The sequence below is a fragment of the Apteryx mantelli genome, unplaced genomic scaffold (genome assembly GCF_036417845.1).
Source record: "Apteryx mantelli isolate bAptMan1 unplaced genomic scaffold, bAptMan1.hap1 HAP1_SCAFFOLD_255, whole genome shotgun sequence".
Taxonomy (NCBI): domain Eukaryota; kingdom Metazoa; phylum Chordata; class Aves; order Apterygiformes; family Apterygidae; genus Apteryx; species Apteryx mantelli.
This window is the reverse complement of record NW_027118607.1, coordinates 33767-59253: the sequence shown is the minus strand read 5'-3', so window position 1 is coordinate 59253 and position 25487 is coordinate 33767. Positions and strand designations below refer to the sequence as shown.

At 53.0% G+C, this 25487-nt stretch overlaps 1 protein-coding gene across 1 annotated transcript in view; it reads left to right on the top strand.

Moving 5' to 3' along the window:
• LOC106497245 (tenascin-X-like) overlaps positions 1-25487 on the top strand; it is a 43165-nt gene that overhangs the window by 10980 nt on the left and 6698 nt on the right. Inside the window, exons 13-35 of the mRNA XM_067317152.1 lie at positions 458-748; positions 1578-1871; positions 2358-2648; positions 3458-3760; positions 4539-4826; positions 5540-5833; positions 6731-7024; positions 7480-7770; positions 8218-8514; positions 9326-9625; positions 10459-10752; positions 11222-11518; positions 12340-12633; positions 13081-13377; positions 13857-14147; positions 14737-15030; positions 15854-16147; positions 17024-17317; positions 17735-18028; positions 20081-20374; positions 21438-21731; positions 23890-24183; positions 24512-24805. Coding sequence (XP_067173253.1) covers positions 458-748; positions 1578-1871; positions 2358-2648; positions 3458-3760; positions 4539-4826; positions 5540-5833; positions 6731-7024; positions 7480-7770; positions 8218-8514; positions 9326-9625; positions 10459-10752; positions 11222-11518; positions 12340-12633; positions 13081-13377; positions 13857-14147; positions 14737-15030; positions 15854-16147; positions 17024-17317; positions 17735-18028; positions 20081-20374; positions 21438-21731; positions 23890-24183; positions 24512-24805 — 6768 coding nt within the window. The remainder of the gene's footprint in view (positions 1-457; positions 749-1577; positions 1872-2357; positions 2649-3457; positions 3761-4538; positions 4827-5539; positions 5834-6730; positions 7025-7479; positions 7771-8217; positions 8515-9325; positions 9626-10458; positions 10753-11221; positions 11519-12339; positions 12634-13080; positions 13378-13856; positions 14148-14736; positions 15031-15853; positions 16148-17023; positions 17318-17734; positions 18029-20080; positions 20375-21437; positions 21732-23889; positions 24184-24511; positions 24806-25487) is intronic.

Sequence of the window (25487 nt, the reverse complement as noted above, 5' to 3'; positions counted from 1 at the left end):
ATGGTTCCATGGCCTGATGGATGGGAAAAGGTGCTTGGAAAGATAGGTGATGGGATGGATGGAAGTGTGGCTGGCTGGCTGGACAAATGACTGGTTAGTTGGATGGATAGATGGAGAAACAGATTGGTGTCTGGCTGGCTGAGTGGTGTGACAAGTGAGTTGTTGTGTGGACAAAGAGCTGGAGGAATGGGAATATGGATGGGTGGACAGACGGTTGAGTTGGTTGATGGGTGGATGGTTAGACAGATGAATGGATGGACAGATGGTTGAGTGGAAGGATGCATGGATGGACCGATGGATGGATGGATGTTTGAGGGAACTGAGAGATGGAGGGGTGATAACCTGATTGTATGTTCATATGGATGTTTGGTTGAGTGGGTAAACTGGTGGACTGATGAAAGGACAGGCGGATTTTTATCCCCACTATATATTCTTCATTGAGCCCTCTCTGTTGCAGCCCCAGCTCCATCAGAAGAACCGCCATCCCACCCCCGCCTGGGCGAGCTCACAGCCTCTCACGTAACCCCCACTTCCATCCAGCTCGACTGGACCATCCCTGAGGGCACCTTTGACTCCTTCATGGTGCAGTACAAGGATGCACAAGGGCAGCCCCAGGTGCTGCCTGTGGATGGCGAGTCCCGCACAGTGACCGTGTCTGACCTGGCACCGTCCCGCCGCTACAAGTTCAACGTGTATGGAGTGTGGGGGCGGAAGCGTCTGGGTCCCATCTCCACCGATGCCGTAACAGGTGAGATCAGCTGCAGGCACCGTGCATGTCCCCTGTGTGTGCTGGTTTTGGAGTAGATCAGGAGCCCGGACTCACTGTGTCCATTTGGGCCTTCTGGGAAATGGGATCAGGTCTTAGAAGCTGACTTGGTGGTGGACAAGGGTGCCTGACAGGAATGGCAGATGGATGGATTTTGGAATGAAATGTTGGATGGATGGGTGTCATGTTGTCTGGTTGGACAGTAGATGGAAAGGTAGCTGGATATCTGGGTGGATGGATGGGTGGTTTGTTGATTGGATGGCTGCATGGATTTTTTGATACATGGACGGATGGTTGGAAAGATGGTTGGATGGACAGTTGTGTGGACAGATGGGTGGAAGCCTGGATGGTTGGATGAAGAACTGGATAGTTAAGTGAATGGGTGGTTGGATTTGTGGATTCATGGTTCCATGGCCTGATGGATGGAAAAAGGTGCTTGGAAAGATAGGTGATGGGATGGATGGAAGCGTGGCTGGCTGGCTGGACAAATAGCTGGTTGGCTGGATGGATGGATGGAGAGACAAACTGGAGGCTGGCTGGCTGAATGGAGTAACAACCAGATATGTGAGTAGCTGGGTGGACAAAGAGGTGGAGGATGGATGGACAGATGGTTGAGTTGTTTGATGGATAAATTGAACAATGGATCGACCAATGGATGGATAGATGTTCTGGGAGAACTGAGAGATGGAGGGGGGGGATTGTTTGAATGTATGTTCATATGGATGGATGGTTGGGTGGGTAAACTGATGAACTGATGGAAGGATGGATCTTTATCAACACTATGTTCTGCACTGTGTCCTCTCTGTTGCAGCCCCGGCCCCACTGGAGGAGAAACCGCCATCCCGGCCCCAACTGGGCGACCTCAAGGCCTCCCACATCACCCCCACCTCCATCCAGCTCGACTGGACTGTCCCTGAGGGCACCTTTGACTCCTTCATGGTGCAGTACAAGGATGCACAAGGCCAGCCTCAAGCACTTGCTGTTGACAGTGGCTCCCGCATGGTGACTGTGCCCAACCTCGTGCCATCCCGTCACTACAAGTTCAACCTGTACGGGGTGTGGGGGAGGAAACGTCTGGGTCCTGTCTCCACCGATGCAGTCACAGGTGAGGGCAGCTGCTGGCACCGTGCCTGTTTCCTTTGAGCCCTGTGTCAGGAGTGGTCAGGAGGCTGGGCAGGGCCCATGCTGGTCCTCTTGGGACATCTGGGAAATAGGTACAGGTCTTGCGTGCTGAATTGGGGATGGCTGGATGGCTGTGTGCATGCAAGGCTGGAGGAATGGATGGATGGTTTGATGAATGTGTAGACAGATTCATTGGATGGATGGATGGATGGATGGATGAATTGACTGAGAGATGGCTGGATGGTGGAATGGATGATTGTACAGGTGGACAAGAACAGAATGAAAGGGAGCATGGATGGATGCATGGGTAATTTAATTTATGGTGAAAGATGAGATGAATGGATGGATGAAGAGATGGGCAGGAGAATGGTTGGATGAGCGGATGGATAGATATGCATGGACGGATGGGTGGATTTTTGTCCCCACTGTGCACCCCTTCTGCACTGTGCCCTCTCTGTTGCAGCCCCAGTCTTGCCGGAGGAGGAGGAACCACCATCCCTGCCCCAACTGGGAGAGCTCACGGCTTCCCATGTCACCCCCACCTCTGTCCAGCTCGACTGGACTGTCCCCGAGGGCACCTTTGACTCCTTCACGGTGCAGTACAAGGATGCACAAGGACAACTCCAGGTGGTGCCCGTGGACGGCGAGTCCCGCATGGTGACTGTTCCTGACCTGGCACCATCCCACCACTACAAGTTCAATGTGTATGGAATGTGGGGGCGGAAGCGTCTCGGCCCCATCTCCACTGATGTGGTCTCAGGTGAGGGCACCTGCAGGCACCCTCCCTGTCCCCTCTGTGCACTGGTTTGGTATTGGGTCAGGAGCCTGAGCAGGGCCCATCCTATCTCCCTTGGGCCTTCAGGGAAATGGGATCAGGTTTTGAACACTGAATTGGTGATGACCATGGGCACATGATAGGAAGGAGGAGTGGATGGATTGGATGGTGGAAAGGTTGGATGATTGGATGGATGTGTGGCTGGTTGGCGGGATGATTGAATGGATTTTTGGATGCATGGGTGGATAGTTGGAAAGATATTTGGATGGGAAGATGTTTGGACAGATGGATGAGAACATGGATGGTTGGATGAATAATTGGATGGTTAAAGGAATGTGTGGGTGGTTGGAGTCCTGGGTTCATGGATCCATGGCCTGATAGATGAAAAGATGTGCTTGGAAAGGTGGGTGATGGAATGAATGGAAGCGTTGCTGGCTGGCTGGCAAAATTGGTAGGAGGATGGATGACTGGATGGATGGAATGATAGACTGGTGTCTGTGTGGCTGAGTAGAGTGACCACCAAATGGACACATGGAGGGATGAGGGCACTGGTAGACAGGAAGAATGGAAGGATGGATGGGTGGACAGATGGTTGAGTGGAAGGAAGTACTGATGGATGGATGGATAGATCGGTGGATGGTTAGGGGAACAGATAAATGGAGGAGTGATTAGTTGAATGTGCAGACGTAGGGATGTATGGTTGAGTAGGTGTGCTGATGAATGGATGGATGGATGGACGTACGGTGGATTTTTATCCCCACTGTATCTTCTGCATTGTGCCCTCTCCATTGCAGCCCCAGCCCCAGCCCCACTGGAGGAGGAGGAACCACCATCCCAGCCCCAACTGGGAGAGCTCACAGCCTCCCACGTCACCCCCACCTCTGTCCAGCTGGAATGGACTGTCCCCGAGGGCACCTTTGACTCCTTCACGGTACAGTACAAGGATGCACAAGGGCAGCCCCAGGTGCTGCCTGTGGACAGGGAGTCCCGCACAGTGACTGTGCCCGACCTGGTTCCATCCCGCCGCTACAAGTTCAACATGTATGGAGTGTGGGGGCGGAAGCGTCTGGGCCCCATCTCCACCGATGCTGTCACAGGTGAGGGCAGCTGCAGGCATCATCCCCATCCTCTCTGTGCACTGGTTTTGGAGTAGGTCAGAAGCCCTGGCAGGGTCCATCCTTGTCCATTTGGGCATCTGGGATATGGGATCAGGTCTTGGATGGTAAATTGGTGGTGGGCATGGGTGTATGCAAGGATGGAGGAATGGATGGATGAATGGTGGTATGAAATGTTGGATGGTTGGATGGATGGGCGTTTGGTTGGTTGAATGGATGGTTGGATGGCTATTAGAATAGTTCGAAAGATGTTTGGATGGGAAGGTGTTTGGACAGATGGATGAGAGCATGGATGGTTGGATGAATAACTGGATGGTTAAAGGAATGTATGGGTGGTTGGAAGCCTGGATTCATGGATCCATGGCTGGAGGAGTTGAAAAATGTGTTTGGAAAGATAGGTGTTTGGATGAAAGGAGCCTGGCTGGCTGGCTGGGCAAAAGGTGGATGGATGGTTAGATGGGTGGATGGAGTAACAGACTGGTGGCTGGTTGGCTGAATGGAGTGGACAGATAGATAAATGGAGGGATGGAGGTTGGGTGGACAAAAAGGTGGAAGAATGACAGGCAGGATGGGTGACTAGATGGGTGAATTGGCTGATGGTTGGTGGATGGTTAGATAGATGGATGGACAGATGGATGGTTGAGGGGTAGGATGTATGGATGCACTGGTTTATGGACAGGTGGATGGATGGATGCACAGGTGGGTGCATTTTTATCCCCACTGTATCTTCTGAACTGTGCCCTCTCCATTGCCACCCCAGCCCCACTGGAGGAGGAACTGCCATCCCAGCCCCAACTGGGAGAGCTCACAGCCTCCCACGTCACCCCCACCTCCATCCAGCTCGATTGGACTGTCCCTGAGGGCACCTTTGACTCCTTCACCGTACAGTACAAGGATGCACAAGGCCAGCCTCAGGTGGTGCCAGTGGACGGCGAGTCCCGCACAGTGACTGTGCCCAACTTGGTTCCATCCCGCCGCTACAAGTTCAATGTGTATGGATTGTGGGGGCGGAAGCGTCTGGGCCCCATCTCCACCGATGCAGTCACAGGTGAGTGTTGCTGCAGGCACTTGATCTGCTCCTTCTGTACGCTGGTTTTGGAGCAGGCCTATGGCCTGGGCAGGAGTGTAGGCTGGGCCCATCTTGGTCCCCTTGGCCCTCTTGTGAAAATGGGAACCAGTCCTGGGTGCTGACTTAGTGAAGGTCATGGGTCCATGCAAGGTTCGAGGGATGGGGAGAGGAGTGGATAGATGAATGATTGTATGAAAGATCTGATATCTGTGTGGCTGGACGGATGGATTTATCACTTGATTGGGTAGGTAGATGGATGTTTTGATTCATGGATGGATAGTAGGAAAGATCATTGGCTGGATGGATGTATGGATAGCTGGAAGCATGGATTGTTGGCTGAATAATTGGATGGTTGAAAGAATATATGAGTGGTTGGATTTATGAATTCATGGATCCATGACCTGATGTATGGAATGATGTGCTTGGAAAGATGGGTGATTGGATGGATAGAGAAATGTATGTATGGATGGTTGGATGGATGGAGAGACAGACTGGTGGCTGGCTGGCTGACTGGAGTGACAGATCGATAAATGGATGGATGACTGCACTGTCAGACAAATGGTTGAAGGAATAGGAGAATGGATGGCTGGTTGAGGGGAAGGCTGTATAGATGGGCAGATGAATGGACTAATGGATGGATGAACTGATGTCCATACTGCAGTGTGCCCTGCACTGTGCCTTCTCTGTTGCAGCCACGGCTCCACAGGAGGAGGAACCGCCATCCCAGCCCCAATTAGGCGAGCTCACAGCCTCCCACGTCACCCCCACCTCTGTCCAGCTCGACTGGACTGTCCCTGAGGGCACCTTTGACTCCTTCACTGTACAGTACAAGGATGCACAAGGGCAGCCCCAGGTTCTGCCTGTGGATGGCGAGTCCCGCATGGTGACCATTCCCGAGCTGGCACCATCCCGCCGCTACAAGTTCAACGTGTATGGAGTGTGGGGGCAGAAACGTCTGGGTCCCATCTCCACTGATGCCTTCACAGGTGAGGGTGGTTGTGGGCATTGTCCCTGTCCTCCCTGGGACTGGTCAGGAGGGCGAAAGGAGCACAGGACCGTCCTCATCCCTTTGGGCCATCTGTGAAATGGGAACAGGTCCTGGGTGCTGACTACGGGTTGGATGGAGGGATGGGCGTGTGCAAGGTCAGAGGTTTGGAAGGATGGATGGATGGATGGATGGATGGAGAAGTGGATGGTTGCACAAATGTGTGGCTGATTGGGTGACTTTATGGTTGGATGGATGCTTCTACTGATGGTTTGGAAAAGGTGCATTGGAAGAATGGTGACTGGATGGATGGGTGGAAGCATGAACTGATGAATGGAAGACTGGATGAATCGGTGAGTGACTGGCCCACCAGGGAGCTTGCTGGAGGAATGAATATAGTCATCAAGTGATGCATGGATAGGAAAGTGGGTGAAGGGATGAGTAAGTGGAAAAAATGGATGAGTATGGGAGGATGTTTGGATTGTTGGGAAAGTTGATTGATGTGTGGTGATGAGATGGACGGATGGATCAATGGATGAATGTAAGGGTGACTAGCTGGTTGTAAGGATGGGTGGGTGTAAGGATGGACAGATGGCTGGATGAATGGCTGGATGGACAGATGGATGGATGGAAGAATGATTTGATGAAGGGATAGATTGCTGGATGGATGGACGAGTGCATGGGTGGACAAAGAGCTGCCTAAATGGGAGTAAGGATGGATGGTTGAGTGAGTTCATTGACGGTGAAAGATGAAACGGATGGTTGGATAAGTAGATTGACAGAGGACAGGATGGCTGGATGGACAGATGCATGGAAGGATGGCTGGCTGGCTGGCTGACTGGAGAGAAGGGTGTCTGTTGTCTCAGGTGTCCCCTGCACTGTGTCCTCTCTGTTGCAGCCCCGGCTACACCGGAGGAGGAATCACCATCAGAACCCCAACTGGGAGAGCTCACAGTTTCCCATGTCACCCCCACCTCTGTCCAGCTTGACTGGACTGTCCCCGAGGGCACCTTTGACTCCTTCACTGTACAGTACAAGGATGCACAAGGGCAGCCCCAGGTGCTGCCTGTGGACGGCGAGTCCCGCATGGTGACTGTGCCTGACCTGGTTCCATCTCGCCGCTACAAGTTCAATGTGTACGGAGTGTGGGGGCGGAAACGTCTGGGTCCGATCTCCACCGATGCAGTCACAGGTGAGGGTGGTTGTGGGCATTGTCCCTGTCCCCCTTGGGCCTTTGGTTAGGAGTGGGGCAGGAGTGTGATCATGGCCCATCCTTGTCCATTTGGGCCATCTGTGAAATGGGAACAGGTCTGCGGCACTGACTTGGGGATGGATGAAGGGATGGGTGCATGCAAGGTTGGAGTGATGGATGGATGGTTTGAAGAAGGTAAAGACAGATTGATGGAGGGATGGATAGATCAGTGTAGAGGTGGACGAAGAGCAGAATGAAAGGGAGCATGGACGGATGCTTGGGTGATTTAATTTATGGTGAAAGATGAGATGGATGGATGAAGAGATGTACAGGAGGATGACTAGATGAGCAGATGGATAGACAGATGCATGGATGGATGGGCGGACAGATGGATTTTTGTCCCCACTGTGCATCCCTTCTGCACTGTGCCCTCTCTATTGCAGCCCCAGCCCCAGCCCCACCGGAGGAGGAGGAACCGCCATCCCAGCCCCAATTAGGCGAACTCACGGCTTCCCATGTCACCCCCACCACTGTCCAGCTGGAATGGACTGTCCCTGAGGGCACCTTTGACTCCTTCACTGTGCAGTACAAGGATGCACAAGGGCAGCCCCAGGTGCTGCCCGTGGACGGCGAGTCCCGCACAGTGACCGTGCCTGACCTGGTTCCATCCCGCCGCTACAAATTCAACGTGTATGGGATGTGGGGGCGGAAGCGTCTGGGCCCCATCTCCACCGACACAATGACAGGTGAGGTTGGCTGCAGGCATTGTCCCTGTCGCCTTTGGGTCTTTGGTTAGGAGTGGAGCAGAAGCCTGGACAGGGCCCATCCTTGTCCATTTGGGCCATTTGTGAAATGGGAACAGGTCCTGAGTACTGAATTGGAGATGAATGAAAGTATGGGTGCATGCAAGGTTGGAGGGATGGATGGATGATTTGATGAAGGGATAGGCAGATTGATGGATGGCTGGATGGATGATTGTACAGCTGGACAAAGAGCACAATAAAAGGGAGCATGGATGGATACTTGAGTGATTTAATTTATGGTGAAAGATGAGATAGATGGATGAAGAAATGGACCGGAGGATGGTTGGATGAGCGGATGGATAGACAGATGGATAGACGGATGGAAGAATGGATGGATGGATTTTTGTCCCCACTGTGCACCCGTTCTGCACTGTGCCCTCTCTGTTGCAGCCCCAGTCTCGCCGGAGGAGGAGGAACCGCCATCCCAGCCCCAACTGGGAGAGCTCACGGCTTCCCATGTCACCCCCACCTCTGTCCAGCTCGACTGGACTGTCCCCGAGGGCACCTTTGACTCCTTCACGGTGCAGTACAAGGATGCACAAGGGCAGCCCCAGGTGCTGCCTGTGGACGGCGAGTCCCACACAGTGACTGTGCCTGACCTGGTTCCATCCCGCCGCTACAAGTTCAACGTGTATGGGATGTGGGGGCGAAAGCGCCTGGGCCCCATCTCCACCGATGCCACTACAGGTGAGGGTGGCTGCAGGCATCGTCCCTGTCCCCCTTGGGCCTTTGGTTAGGACTGGGGCAGGGGTGTGATCATGGCCCATCCTTGTCCATTTGGGCCATCTGTGAAATGGGAACAAGTCCTGGGTGCTGAATTGGGTTGGATGAAGGGATGGGTGCATGCAAGGTTGGAGGGCTGGGGGTATGGATGTATGGTTGAACTGATGGAAGGATGGAAAGATGACTGGTTGGATGAGTGTGTGGCTGTTTGGGTGACTGGATGGATGGATAGATGAGTGGATGGTTGATTGATTGGATGGATGGATAGATGACTGGATGGATGGTTGATTGGATGCTTGGATGAGTGTGTGGCTGGTTCACTGACTGCATGGTTGGGTGGAAGAATGGAAGGATAGATGGATGCTTGGATTGATAATCGAATGAAAGAATGGTTGAATCAGTTGGTTGATTGGTTGGATGAAGAAATCAAAGAATGCTTAGATGGCTGAATAGTTCAATGGAGGGATGGATTCAAGGCCTGATGGATAGAAAAAGGCTCATGGAAAGATGGGTTATCTGATGGATGAATGGATGGAGTAATGGACAATAAATAGATGGGTAAATGGATGGAGAAAAGGATGGGTGGAGAATCAGCTGGATTATTGGGAGGGTGGATACTTGGGCGGGTTGATGGCTGGTTGTTTAATTTGATAGCAGGGTTGATGATTAGATGGATGGATGGATGGACAGATTGACAAGTGGAAAGCTGCCGGGGTGTCTGGGGGAGTGGCTGTCTGTCCCCAATGTGCCCTGCATTGTGCTGTCTGCGTTGCAGCCCCAGCTGTGGCCCCACCGGAGGAGGAACTGCCATTGCAACCCCAACTAGGCGAGCTCACAGCCTCCCATGTCACCCCCACCTCTGTCCAGCTCGACTGGACTGTCCCCAAGGGCACCTTTGACTCCTTCACGGTGCAGTACAAGGATGCACAAGGGCAGCCCCAGGTGCTGCCTGTGGACGGCGAGTCCCGCATGGTGACCGTGCCTGACCTGGTTCCATCCCGCCGCTACAAGTTCAACATGTACGGAGTGTGGGGGCGGAAGCGTCTGGGCCCCATCTCCACCGACACCATGACAGGTGAGGGCAGCTGCGGACATCATCCTGTCCCCTCTGTGCTCTGGTTTTGGAGGATAGCCATGGCCTGCCCATGGGCCCTTCCTGGCCTCTTTGGCCTTCTGGGGCATGGGAACAGCTGTTGCCCAGTGTCTTGGTGGTGGGCACTGGTGCATAAAAAAAGGAAGGAAAGATGGATGAATGGATGGTGGTATGAGAGGCTGGATGGCTGCATGGATGAGTGGTTGTTGATTGGATGGTTGGATGGATTTTTGAATGGTTGGAAGGATGGTTGGATGGGCAGATGTTTGGATGGATGAGGGAAGCATGCATAATAGGATGAATAATTGAATGGTTAAATGAATTTATGAGTTTTTGGATTTGTGGATTCATGGACCCGTGGCCTGATGGATGGAAACATGGGTGATTGGATGGATGGAAGCCTGGTTGCCTGACTAGACAAATGGATGAATGGATGTTTGTATGGATGAAGAGGCAGACAGGTGGCTAGCTGTCTGAATGGAGTGACAGCCTGATGGATAAATGGAGGGATGAGCTGTTGGGTGGACAAGCAGGTGGAGGAATGGGAGGATGGATGGGTGGACAAATGGGTTAATTGGTTGACGTGTGACTGGTTAGATAGATGGATGGATGGACAGGCAGATGGATGGATAGATTGGTGGATGTCTGGGGGATGGATAGATGAAGGGGCGATTATTTGAATGTCTGGATGTATAAATGGGTGTTTAAGTAGGTGAGTTGATGTACTGATGGATGGATGGTTGGATGGATGTATAGACAGACGGGTAGATTTTTATCTCCACTCTATCTTCTGCATTGTGCCCTCTTCATTGCAGCCGCAGCCCCACCAGAGGAGGAACCACCATCCCAGCCCCAATTAGGCGAACTCACGGCCTCCCACATCACCCCCACCTCTGTCCAGCTCTACTGGACTGTCCCCGAGGGCACCTTTGACTCCTTCACTGTGCAGTACAAGGATGCACAAGGGCAGCCCCAGGTGCTGCCCGTGGACAGCGAGTCCCGCACAGTGACTGTGCCTGACCTCGTTCCATCCCGTCGCTACAAGTTCAACGTGTATGGAGTGTGGGGACAGAAGCGTCTGGGCCCCATCTCCACCGATGCTGTCACAGGTGAGGGTGGTTGTGAGCATCGTCCCTATTGCCTCTGGTCTTTCGTTAGGAGTGGGGCAGGAGTGTGGTCGTGACCCGTCCTTGTCCATTTGGGCCATCTGTGAAATGGGAACAAGTCCTGGGTGGTGAATTGGGTTGGATGCAGGGATGGGTGCATGCAAGGTTGGAGGGAAGGATGGGTGGTTTGATGAAGGGATTGATGGATGGATGGATGGATGGATGGATGAATTTACAGAAAGATGCATGGATGGATGAATGAGTTTACAGGTGGTCAAAGAGCAGAAGGAAAGGGAGCATGGATGGATATGTGGATGATTTAATTTATGGTGAATGTTGATATGGACGGATGGATGAAATGATGGGCAGGAGGATGGTTGGATGAGCAGATGGATAGATACATGCATGGACGGGTGGGTGGATTTTTGTCCCCACTGTGCATCCCTTCTGCACTGTGCCCTCTCTGTTGCAGCCCCAGCCTCGCTGGAGGAGAAGGAACCGCCATCCCAGCCCCAATTAGGCGAGCTCACGGCTTCCCACGTCACCCCCACCTCCATCCAGCTCGATTGGACTGTCCCCGAGGGCACCTTTGACTCCTTCACTGTGCAGTACAAGGATGCGCAAGGGCAGCCCCAGGTGGTGCCCGTGGACGGCGAGTCCCGCACAGTGACTGTGCCCAACTTGGTTCCATCCCGCCGCTACAAGTTCAACGTGTATGGAGTGTGGGGGCGGAAGCGTCTGGGCCCCATCTCCACCGATGCCATCACAGGTAAGGTCAGCTCTGGGCACCATTCATGTTCCCTCTGTGCACTGATTTGGGGGTTGATCAGCAGCTCTGGTGGGTCCATCCTTGTCCTTTTGGACTGTTGCGGAAAGGGAACTGGTCTTTGGTGCTGAACTGGGGATGATTGTGGGTGAATGACAGAAGGGAGAGATGGATGGTGGAATGAAAGGTTGGCTGACTGATTGACTGGAAGATTGGGTGGATGTTTGGATGGTTGGATGGATGGTTGGAAAGATGTTTGGATGGAAAGATATTTGGACGGATGGAGGGAAGCATGGATGGTTGGATGAATAATTGCACAGTTAAGTGAATGCATGGATGGTTTGAGTTCTGGATTCATGCATCTGTGCTCAGATGGACAGATAGATGTTCTTGGAAAGATGAGTGATTGGATGGAAGGAAGCCTGGCTGGGCTGGCTGGGTGGATGGATGGTTGGATGGATGGAGAGACAGACTGGTGTCTGTCTGGCTGAATGGTGTGACCAAAGGATGGATAAACAGAGGGATGAGTAATGGGGTGGACAAAGAGGTAGAGGAATGGGAGGATGGATGGGTGGACAGATGGGTGAGTTGGTTAATGGGTGGATGATTAGACAGATGGATGGATGGATGGATGGATGGATGGATGATGGAGAGGTTGGTGGATGTTTGGGGGAACTGATAGAGGGAGGGGTGATTAGTTGAATGTATGAAGATATGGAGGGATGGTTGGGTGGGTAAATTGATGGACTGATGGATGGGTGGATGGATGGGTGGATTTTTATCCCCACTGTGGCTCCCTTTTGCATGTGTACTCTCCATTACAGCCCCAGCCCAACTGGAAGAGGAACCACCTTCCCAGCCCCAATTAGGCGAGCTCACGGCCTCCCACGTCACCCCCACTTCTGTCCAGCTGGACTGGACTGTCCCCGAGGGCACCTTTGACTCCTTCACGGTGCAGTACAAGGATGCACAAGGGCAGCCCCAGGTGCTGCCCGTGGACGGCAAGTCCCACACGGTGACTGTTCCTGACCTGGCACCATCCCACCGCTACAAGTTCAACGTGTACGGAGTGTGGGGGCGGAAGCGTCTGGGCCCCATCTCCACCGACACAATGACAGGTGAGGTTGGCTGCAGGCATTGTCCCTGTCGCCTTTGGGTCTTTGGTTAGGAGTGGAGCAGAAGCCTGGACAGGGCCCATCCTTGTCCATTTGGGCCATTTGTGAAATGGGAACAGGTCCTGAGTACTGAATTGGAGATGAATGAAAGTATGGGTGCATGCAAGGTTGGAGGGATGGATGGATGATTTGATGAAGGGATAGGCAGATTGATGGATGGCTGGATGGATGATTGTACAGCTGGACAAAGAGCACAATAAAAGGGAGCATGGATGGATACTTGAGTGATTTAATTTATGGTGAAAGATGAGATAGATGGATGAAGAAATGGACCGGAGGATGGTTGGATGAGCGGATGGATAGACAGATGGATAGACGGATGGAAGAATGGATGGATGGATTTTTGTCCCCACTGTGCACCCGTTCTGCACTGTGCCCTCTCTGTTGCAGCCCCAGTCTCGCCGGAGGAGGAGGAACCGCCATCCCAGCCCCAACTGGGAGAGCTCACGGCTTCCCATGTCACCCCCACCTCTGTCCAGCTCGACTGGACTGTCCCCGAGGGCACCTTTGACTCCTTCACGGTGCAGTACAAGGATGCACAAGGGCAGCCCCAGGTGCTGCCCGTGGATGGCGAGTCCCGCATGGTGACCGTGCCTGACCTGGTTCCATCCCGCCGCTACAAGTTCAACGTGTACGGAGTGTGGGGGCGGAAGCGTCTGGGCCCCATCTCCACTGATGCTGTCACAGGTGAGGGTGGTTGTGAGCATCGTCCCTATTGCCTCTGGTCTTTCGTTACGAGTGGGGCAGGAGTGTGGTCATGACCCGTCCTTGTCCATTTGGGCCATCTGTGAAACGGGAAAAAGTCCTGGGTGGTGAATTGGGTTGGATGCAGGGATGGGTGCATGCAAGGTTGGAGGGAAGAATGGATGGTTTGATGAAGGGATTGATGGATGGATGGATGGATGGATGGACAAATGAATTTACAGAAAGATGCATGGATGGATGAATGAGTTTACAGGTGGTCAAAGAGCAGAAGGAAAGGGAGCATGGATGGATATGTGGATGATTTAATTTATGGTGAATGTTGACATGGACGGATGGATGAAATGATGGGCAGGAGGATGGTTGGATGAGCAGATGGATAGATACATGCATGGACGGGTGGGTGGATTTTTGTCCCCACTGTGCATCCCTTCTGCACTGTGCCCTCTCTGTTGCAGCCCCAGCCTCGCTGGAGGAGAAGGAACCACCATCCCAGCCCCAATTAGGCAAGCTCACGGCCTCCCACGTCACCCCCACCTCCATCCAGCTTGACTGGACTGTCCCTGAGGGCACCTTTGACTCCTTCACTGTGCAGTACAAGGATGCACAAGGGCAGCCCCAGGTGGTGCCCGTGGACGGCGAGTCCCGCACAGTGACTGTGCCTGACCTGGTTCCATCCCGCCGCTACAAGTTCAACGTGTATGGGATGTGGGGGCGGAAGCGTCTGGGCCCCATCTCCACCGATGCTGTCACAGGTGAGAGCTGTTGCAGGCATTGTTCCTGTCCCTTCTGTGTGCTGGTTTTGGGGTTGGACAAGAGACTGGGCAGGTCCCGTCCTAGTCCTCTTGGGCTGTCTGGGAAAAGGAAACAAGTCTTGGGTGCTGAATTTGTATGGATGGAGGGAAGGATGGATGGAAGGGTGGATGGTTGGATGAGTGTGTGGCTGGTTGGGTGATCTTATGGCTGGCTGGCTGGAAGCATGAATGGATGAAGGAAGGTGTGTGGGAAGGTGGATGGATGGTTGGGTAGAAGGAAGGATAGTTTAATGAATGGATAGACAGACTGATGGATGGATGGATGAATCACCTGACAGGTTAATGGATGGATGGATGGATGATTGCACTGGTGGACAAACAACTGACTGAACAGAGTGAGGATGGATGGTTGGCTGAGTTCATTGATGGTGAAAGATGAGATGGATGGATGGATGAGCAGATGGACAGAAGGAAGGATGATTAGACAGGCAGATGGATAGACAGGTGGATGAAGAGATGGATGGATGTTAGGACGGGTGCATGGTTGTTTGTCTCTAGTGTGCCCTGCACTGTACCCTCTCTGTTGCAGCCACAGCCCCGCTGGAGGAGGAACCACCATCCCAGCCTCAACTGGGCGAGCTCGTGGCATCCCACGTCACCCCCACCTCCATCCAGCTTGACTGGACTGTCCCCGAGGGCACCTTTGACTCCTTCACGGTGCAGTACAAGGATGCACAAGGGCAGCCTCAGGTGGTGCCAGTGGATGGCAAGTCCCGCACAGTGACTGTGCCCGACCTGGTTCCATCCCGCCGCTACAAGTTCAACATGTATGGAGTGTGGGGGCGGAAGCGTCTGGGCCCCATCTCCACCGATGCAGTCACAGGTGAGGATGGCTGCGGGCACTGTCCACGTCCCTTCCGCTCTCATGTTTTGGAGTGGGTCAAGACCCTGGGCAGAGTCCATTCTTGTCCCCTTGGGCCATTTGGGAAATGGGAACAGCTCTTGAGTGCTTTCTTGGTGATGGCCATGGGTGCATACAAGGATGGAGGGATGGAGGGAGGAATAGATGCATGGATGGTTGTATGAAAGATATGATGGTTGGGCAGCTGAGGGGCTAGTAGATGGAAGGAAAACTGGATGGAGGTATGATCACTTGAGCGGATCACTGGATGGATGTTTTGATTCATGGATAGATGGTTGGAAAGATGGTTGGATGGGGAGATGTTTGGATGGATGGATGGATGGATGGAAGCAAGGATGGTTGGATGAATAATTGGATGGTTAAATTAGTGTATGGGTGGTTGGAGTCCTGGATTCATAGGTCCATGTCCTGATGTAAGGAAAAAGGTGCTTGGAAAGATGGGTGATGGGATGGATGGAAGTGTGGCTGTCTGGCTGGACAAATGGCTGTCTGGCTGGATAGACAGACAGATTGGTTGCTTCCTGGATGAGTGGAGTGACAACCAGTTTGATAAATGGAGGGATGAGAGGTTGTGTGAGCAAAGGGCTGGAGGAATGAAAGAATGGATGGGGTGGACAGACCATTGAGTTGGTTGATGGGTGGATGCTTAGATGGATGGATGGATGGATGGCTGAGGGGAGGGATGTATGGAAGGACTCAGCTATGGAAAGGTAGATGGATGGATGGACAGGTGGGTGAATGTCCACACTGCAGTGTACCTTCCACTGTGCCCTCTCCGTTGCAGCTCCTGCCCCGCCAGAGGAGGAACCACCATCCCAGCCCCAATTAGGCGAGCTCACGGCCTCCCACGTCACCCCCACCTCTGTCCAGCTGGAATGGACCATCCCTGAGGGCACCTTTGACTCCTTCACGGTGCAGTACAAGGATGCGCAAGGCCAGCCCCAGGTGCTGCCTGTGGACGGCGAGTCCCGCATGGTGACCGTGCCTGACCTGGTTCCATCTCGCCGCTACAAGTTCAACGTGTACGGAGTGTGGGGGCGGAAGCGTCTGGGCCCCATCTCCACTGATGCTGTCACAGGTGAGGGTGACTGCAGGCATCATCCCTGTCCCCTTTGGGCCCTGTGTTAGGAGTGGGGCAAGAAAACGGACAGAGTCCATTCTCATCCCCTTGGGCCATTTGGGAAAAAGGAAAGCTCTTGGGTGCAGACGTGTGGATGACTGGAGGGATGGGTGCATGCAAGGATGGAAGGATGCAGAGGCAGATGCTTGGCTGGATGGATCAACAGATAGATGGAAGAATGGTAGAAGGATGTAAGATCATTTGGACATTTGACTAGGTGACAGTTGTTTGGCTCTCTCTGGCTGGCTGGAAGATAAAACGTTTGGTTGCATGGACAGATGGATGGAATCCAAAGCTGATGGTTGGAAAAAGGTGCATGGAGAAATGAGTGATTAGATGGCTGGAAGCTTTGATGGTTGGGTGGATGGAGAAATGGATGAATGGATGGTTTTATGGACGGATAGAGAACAAGAAGAATGGGTACGTTAATGGACTGAGAAGAGGATGGATAAATAGATGGTTGGTTGGATGGATGGACAAACAGCTAAATTAAAGGATAGATGGATGGATGGTAGGATTGATGGTTGGCTGAGTTGCCTGATGGGTGACTGATTAAATAGCTGAAGGAATGGATAGTTGGATGAGTGGAAGGTTGAGTGGATGGAAGAACGGATGGTTGGAAGGATGCTTGGTTGGACTGCCTCAAGGATGGATGGAGGTACAGATGGGTGGGTATTTGGGTGAGTTGATCGGTGGAGGCATGATGAGTTAAATGGATGTATGTCTGGTTGGGTAGGCAGACTGATGGACAGATGGATGGATTGCTGGATGGACGGATGGATGTGTAGGTGTCTGTCCCCCAGCATGCCCACCACTGTGCCCTCTCCCTTGAAGCTCTGGCCCTGCCGGAGGAGGAACCACCATACCGACCCCAACTGGGAGAGCTCACGGCTTCCCACGCCACCCCTGACTCCATCCAGCTAGACTGGACCGTCCCCGAGGGCACCTTTGACTCCTTCACAGTGCAGTACAAGGATGCACAAGGGCAGCCCCAGGTGCTGCCTGTGGACGGCGAGTCCCGCACAGTGATTGTGCCTGACCTGGTGCCATCCCACCGCTACAAGTTCAACCTCTATGGGGTGTGGCAGCAGAAACGTATTGGTCTTATCTCCACTGAGGCCATCACAGGTGAGAGGGGCTACAGGAACCGTCTCAGTCCCCTCTGTGCCCTGGATTTGTAGTTGGTTAGGAGCTTCGACAGGGCCTCTCTTTGCCTTGAATAGTGCACTGAAGGCTGGCCAGCTGTTTGGGGTATTGGATTCATAAATGAATTGTTTGCTGGCTGGCTGGCTAGTGGCATGAATGGATGGTTAGAAAGATGTTTGGTTGGATGGAAGGATGGTGGGATGAATAATTGAATGGTTGGACAGATGGATGGATTGTTCAATGTGCAGATTGATTCGTGGACAGATGGATGGAAAAACAGGTGTGAAAATATGGGTGGATGGCTGGCTGGATGTACAGAGAGACAGATGATTGATGGATGGGCGTATGGATGGATGTCTGTCCCCCACTGTGCCCTGCAATGTGCCCTCTCCATTGCAGCCCCGGCCCCACCGGAGGAGGAACCACCGTCCCAGCCCCAACTGGGAGAGCTCACAGCCTCCCATGTCACCCCCACCTCTGTCCAGCTCGAGTGGACTGTCCCCGAGGGCACCTTTGACTCCTTCACGATGCAGTATAAGGATGCACAAGGGCAGCCCCAGGTGGTGCCCATGGATGGCGAGTCCCGCACAGTGACTGTGCCCAACCTGGCACCATCCCACCACTACAAATTCAATCTGTACGGGGTGTGGGGACAGAAGCGTCTGGGCCCCATCTCCACCGATGCCGTCACAGGTGAGGGTGGCTGCAGGCATCATTTCTGTCTCCTCTGTGCATTGTTTTTGGAATGGGTCAGGACCCTGGCAGAGTCCATCCGTGTCCATTTGGCCATCCGGGAAACAGGAACAGCTCTTGGCCTCTGAATTGGAGATGATCATGGGTGCATGCAAGGATGGAGGGATGGAGGGAGGAATAGATGGATGGATGATTGTATGAAAGGTTGAATGGTTTGATGGATGGGTGTCATGTTGGCTGGCTGGGCAGTAGATGAAATGATATCTGGATAAAAAGCTGACTGGATGGGTGGCTGGTTGATCAGATGGCTGGCTGGATTTTTGAATGGTTGGATGGATGGTTGGAAAGATGGTTGGATGTGCAGATGTTTCAATGGCTGAATGGAAGTATGGATGGCTGGATGAACAATTGGATGGTTAAATGTTTGTATGGACGGTCAGATGCTGGGATTCATGAATCCATGGCCTGATGAATGGATGGATGTGCTTGGAAAGGTGGGTGATGGGATGGAAGGAAGTCTGGCTGTCTGGCTGGACAAATGAATGGATGGATGGATGGATGTGTGGATGTCTGTCCCTGGTATGCCCACCAGTTGGCCCTCTCTGTTGCAGCTGCAGCCCCCCTGAAGGAGGAACTGCCATCAGGCCCCCGCCTGGGCGAGCTCACAGCCTCCCACGTCACCCCTGGCTCCATCCAGCTCGAGTGGACTGTCCCCATGGGCACCTTTGACTCCTTCATGGTGCAGTACAAGGATGCACAAGGCCAGCCCCAGGCGCTGCCCGTGGACGGCGAGTCCCGCATGGTGATTGTGCCTGACCTGGTACCGTCCCACCATTACAATTTCAGCTTGTACGGAGTGTGGGGACGGAAGCGTATTGGTCTTATCTCCACCGATGCCATCACAGGTGAGTGTGGCTGTGGGCATTGTGCCTGTCCCCTGTGTGTGCTGGTTTTGGAGTTGGTGAGGATCCCGAGCTGGGCCTGTCCTGGTTCCCTTGGGCTTTCTGGGAAATGGGAACAGCTGTTGGACACTGACTTGGGGATGGATGGAGGGGTGGGTGCATGCAATATTGGAGGGTTGGTTGGCTGTTTGACTGGATGCATGGGTAGACAGATGGATGTATCAGTGGTTGATGAGGTTTTTGGCCAGTTGGGTGAGGGATGTATGGATGGAAAGATGGCTGAATGGATGGATAATTGAATGGTTGGTTGGATGGATGGATTCAAGAACTGATGGATGGAAAGGTGCGTGGAAAAGGAGGTGACTTGATATATTGATGGATGGATGGATGACTGTGGTTGGCTGAATGACTGGATGTTTCGCTGATTGGATAGTTTATCAATTTTATGGTAGGATGGAAGGGTGGATGGTTGCAGGGTTGCATGGATAGATGGATGGTTGATAGCTGGATAGATGAATCCATTCAAGGCCTGATGGATGGAAAAAAGTGCATGATAAATGAGTTATTGGATGAATGGATGGATGGATGGATGGATGCATGGATGGACAGATGGACAGACAGATAGAGAAATGGATGGATTGATGAATCAGCTAACAAGCTCATAGGTAAGCAGATCTATGAAAGGATGAGTGAACAAAAATCTGGATTAACAGATATATATAGCTGGCTACTAGGATGGGTGGTTGGGTGAGCTGACTGATGATGACTGGATGATTAGATGAATGAGTGGATGGATAGTAGTGGGTGGAAGGATGGACAGGTGAACAAAATGTATGGTGTAGATGTAGGGTTGGAGGGATGGTTGGCCGGACTGTTTCAAGGCTGGCTGGCAGGTTGGAAGGATGGTTTCATGGACGGATGGGTGGGTGGACAACCCAATGGATAGATGGATGGAAGCATGGATGGATGGATGGATAACCGGGTAGATGGTTGGACATGTGGTTGGGTGGGTGGATGTGAGTTGAGTGAGTTGATTGATGGGTGGATGATTGAATAGGTGAACAAATGGACAGATGGATGGATTGATGGCTGGCTGGCTGAGGGGATGTCTGTCCCCAGCGTGCCCTGCACTGTGCCCTCTCCATTGCAGCCCCGGCCCTGCCAGAGGAGGAACCGCCATCCCAGCCTCGCCTGGGGGAGCTCACGGCCTCCCACGTCACCCCCAGCTCCATCCAGCTGGACTGGACCGTCCCTGAGGGCACCTTTGACTTCTTCACAGTGCAGTACAAGGGTGCACAAGGCCAGCCCCAGGTGCTGCGCGTGGATGGTAGGTCCCGCATGGTGACTGTGCCTGACCTGGTGCCCAACCGCCGCTACAAGTTCAACCTGTATGGGATCTGGCAGCAGAAACGTGTTGGTCTTATTTCCACTGACGCAGTCACAGGTAAGAGTGGCTGTGGGCCCTGTCCCTGCCCTCTCTGTGCTCTGGTTTTAGAGTTGGGCAGGAGCCTGGGCAGGGTCCATCCTGGACTCCTTGGGCCTTCTGGGAAACGGGAACAGGTCTTGGGCACCAACTGGAGGATGGACGAAGGGCTGGGTGCATGCAAGGTCAGAGGGATGGATGGATGATGGGATGGTTGGATGGAGGGATGATTGGATGGATGGTTGGGTGATTGGTTGTTTTGAGGGATGGACGGAGGGATGATTGGATGTTTGGATGAATAATTAGATGGATGGATGGAGTCTGGAATTAAGTAATGGAGAAAGGTGGTTGGAGAAATGTGTGACTGGATGGACAGAAACATAGATGGATGTGTGGACCAATGTTTAGAGTCATGGCTAGGGGATGAATGAATGGTTTGATGAGCACGTGGTCGAATGTATGGATAGATTCATGGCCTGATGGATGGAAAAAGGTTAATGGAAAGATGTGTGATTGGGTGGCTGGTAGAGTGGATGGATGGAGAAATGGCTGGCTGGCTGGTTGGATGGATGGATGAACTGATGGATGAGTGAGTGGATGGAGAAATGGCTGGCTGGGTGGTTGGATGGATGGATAAACCGATGGATGAGTGTGTGAATGGAGAAATGGATGGATGAATGGTTGGGTGGAGAAATATCAGATTTAATGGGAGGAAGGTTGGGTGGACTGGTAGATAGGTGGATGGATAGACAAATGGGTAGCTGGCTGGCTGGATAAATATATGACTTCATAGACAAATGGATGGATGGATGGGTTGATTAAAAATGGTATGATTAATGGTTGGGCAGATGCTGGGATGAATGGATAATGGAACTGTTGGATGGTTGGGTGGAGTCATAGAGTGAGGGATGGAAAATGGTGCATGGGGAACTGGGTGACTGGATGGGTGGAAGCCTGGAGGGACAAAGGACAGATTTGACTGTGTGGTTGGGTGAGTGGATGGATAGATGGATAGCTGGCTGCATGACTGGATGTGTGGATGTCTGTCCCCAATATGCCCTGCATTGTGCTGCCTCCATTGCAGCCCCAGCCCCGCCGGGGGAAGAACCACCATCCCAGCCCAGCCTGGGAGAGCTCACGGCCTCCCACGTCACCCCCACCTCCATCCAGCTCGACTGGACTGTCCCCGAGGGCACCTTTGACTCCTTCATGGTGCAGTACAAGGATGCACAAGGCCAGCCCCAGGTGCTGCCCGTGGATGGCGAGTCCCACACAGTGACTGTGCCTGACCTGGTTCCATCCCGCCGCTACAAGTTCAACGTGTATGGGATGTGGGGGCGAAAGCGCCTGGGCCCCATCTCCACCGATGCCACTACAGGTGAGGGTGGCTGCAGGCATCGTCCCTGTCCCCCTTGGGCCTTTGGTTAGGACTGGGGCAGGGGTGTGATCATGGCCCATCCTTGTCCATTTGGGCCATCTGTGAAATGGGAACAAGTCCTGGGTGCTGAATTGGGTTGGATGAAGGGATGGGTGCATGCAAGGTTGGAGGGCTGGGGGTATGGATGTATGGTTGAACTGATGGAAGGATGGAAAGATGACTGGTTGGATGAGTGTGTGGCTGTTTGGGTGACTGGATGGATGGATAGATGAGTGGATGGTTGATTGATTGGATGGATGGATAGATGACTGGATGGATGGTTGATTGGATGCTTGGATGAGTGTGTGGCTGGTTCACTGACTGCATGGTTGGGTGGAAGAATGGAAGGATAGATGGATGCTTGGATTGATAATCGAATGAAAGAATGGATAGATCAGTTGGTTGATTGGTTGGATGAAGAAATCAAAGAATGCTTAGATGGCTGAATAGTTCAATGGAGGGATGGATTCAAGGCCTGATGGATAGAAAAAGGCTCATGGAAAGATGGGTTATCTGATGGATGAATGGATGGAGTAATGGACAATAAATAGATGGGTAAATGGATGGAGAAAAGGATGGGTGGAGAATCAGCTGGATTATTGGGAGGGTGGATACTTGGGCGGGTTGATGGCTGGTTGTTTAATTTGATAGCAGGGTTGATGATTAGATGGATGGATGGATGGACAGATTGACAAGTGGAAAGCTGCCGGGGTGTCTGGGGGAGTGGCTGTCTGTCCCCAATGTGCCCTGCATTGTGCTGTCTGCGTTGCAGCCCCAGCTGTGGCCCCACCGGAGGAGGAACTGCCATTGCAACCCCAACTAGGCGAGCTCACAGCCTCCCATGTCACCCCCACCTCTGTCCAGCTCGACTGGACTGTCCCCAAGGGCACCTTTGACTCCTTCACGGTGCAGTACAAGGATGCACAAGGGCAGCCCCAGGTGCTGCCTGTGGACGGCGAGTCCCGCATGGTGACCGTGCCTGACCTGGTTCCATCTCGCCGCTACAAGTTCAACGTGTACGGAGTGTGGGGGCGGAAGCGTCTGGGCCCCATCTCCACTGATGCTGTCATAGGTGAGAGTGGCTGCAGGCACCGACTCGGTCCCTTCTGAGCCCTGGGTTTGCAGAAGGGCAGGAGCAGGTCTTGGGTGCTGACATGGGGATCGATGGAGGAATGGGTGCATGCAAATTTGGAGGGTTGAATGGATGACTGGATGGATGACTGGATGGATAGAAGGATGGATGGATGGATTGATGGATGTGTGCCTGGTTGGTTGGCTGGATGAGGGATTGTTTGGACAAATGGAAGGATGGATGGATGGATGGATAGGTGGGTGGATGAATAGATGAATGGGTAGTTATGTAGTTGGATGGACGGGTGGACTCAAGGACTAAGAGGTGCAAAAAGGTTCCTTGGAGAAATGGGCAATAGGATGGCTGGAACTATGGATGGATGAGTAGACCAATGGTTGTATGGTCGGATGGGTAGATAGTTGGGTGGAGAGATAAAGAGATGGATGGATGGGTAAAAGAATGGACTGAGAAATGGATGGATAAATAGATGCAGGAATGGATGTGTGGACAAAAGCTGGTTTAATGGGAGCATGGCTGCATGGATAGATGGATGCATGGATGGATGGACAGCTGGTTGAGTGGAAGGATTGATGGACAAATGGCTGGATGCTTAAACAGACTGATGAATGGACGAATAACTTGATCAGTGTACAGTTGGATAAATGGGTGGCTGGTTGGGTTGGCAAATGGGGTTATATAAAGTTTGGGTGGGTGGATGCTGGGCTGAATGGGTGGTTGGATGGAGAATCGAACTGGATGGATGGATGGCGGGAGGGAGGGAGTAATTCATAGAGTGATGGATGGAAAATAGTTCATGTAGAAATGAGTGGATGGATGGAAGTCTGGAGGAATAGATGGACAAATGGATGGATGGATGGATTGGTATGTGGATGGTTGGGTGAGCTGACTGATGGGTGGATGATTAGATAGATGAATGGATGAACGGATGGATGGATGGATGAATGGATGGATAGCTGGATCAAAGGATGGATGGGTTGGTGGCTGTCTGTCTCCAACATACTCTGAATCGTGCCATTTCAGTTGCAGCCCCATCTCCATCGGAGATGGAAGCATCATCCCAGCCCCGCCTAGGTGAGCTCACAGCCTCCCACGTCACCCCCACCTCCATCCAGCTTGACTGGACTGTCCCTGAGGGCACCTTCGACTCCTTCATGGTACAATACAAGGATGCACAAGGCCAGCCCCAGGTGGTGCCCGTGGATGGTGGGTCCCGCACAGTGACTGTGCCCGACCTGGTTCCATCCCGCCGCTACAAGTTCAACATGTATGGAGTGTGGGGGCGGAAGCGTCTGGGCCCCGTCTCCACCGACGCTGTCACAGGTGAGGGTGGCTGCAGGCACTGACTCGGTCCCTTCTGGGCCCTGCGTTAGGAGTGGGGCAGGAGCTCAGGCAGGGGGAACAGGTCTTGAGTGTTGACTTGGGGATGGATGGAGGGATGGGTGCATGCGAGGTTGGAGGAATGGATGGATGGATGGATGACTGGCTAGCTGGTCGGCTGGCTAGCTGGCTGGCTGGATGCGAGCCTGGCTGAATGGCTAGATGATGGATTACTTGGATAGATAAAGGGATGGATGGATAGATGTAAGGATGGGTGGATGGCTGGCTGTCAGTCCCCAACATGCCCTGTACTATGCCCTCTCCATTGCAGCCCCAGTCCCACCAGAAGAGGAACAACCATCCCAGCCTCGCCTGGGGGAGCTCACGGCATCCCATGTCACCCCCACCTCTGTCCAGCTCGACTGGACTGTCCCCAAGGGCACCTTTGACTCCTTCATGGTGCAGTACAAGGATGCACAAGGGCAGCCCCAGGTGCTGCCTGTGGACGGCGAGTCCCGCACAGTGACCGTGCCTGACCTGGTTCCATCCCGCCGCTACAAGTTCAACATGTACGGAGTGTGGGGGCGGAAACGTCTGGGCCCCATCTCCACCGATGCAGTCACAGGTGAGGGTGGCTGTGGGCACTGCCCATGTCCCTTCTGAGCCCTGGGCCTGAGCTGCTGCCCTGGGTTTGCATCAGGGCAGGAGCTTGGGCAGGGGGAAGGTCTTGGGTGCTGACTTTGGGATAGATGGAGGAATGGATGCATGCAAGGTTGGAAGAATGGATGGATGGATGAATGGATGGATGGATGGATGGATGATGGCCTGTCTGGCTGGCTGGATGAGGGATTGCTTGAATAGATGGAGGGATGGAAGGATGGATGGATGGAAGGATGGATAATTGTGTGGTTGGATGGACAGGTGGAATCAAGGCCTAAGAGGTGCAAAAGGTGCATGGAGAAATGGGCAATAGGATGGCTGGAGCTATGGATGGAAGAGTGGACTGATGGATGTACAGCTGGATGGGTAGACAGTTGGGTGGAGAGATAAAGAGATGGATGGATGGGTGAAAGAACAGACTGAGAAAAGGATGGATAAATGGATGCAGGAATGGACACATGGACAAAAGCTGGTCTAATGGAGTCTGGCTGCATGGATAGATGCATGGATGGCTGGTTGGGTGGAAGGACGAACAGATGGGTGGATGATTACATAGACGTACAGATGGACAGATGTTTGAGTGGAAGGACGGATGGACAAATGGCTGGATGCTTAAACAGACTGATGAATGGATGAATGACTTGAAT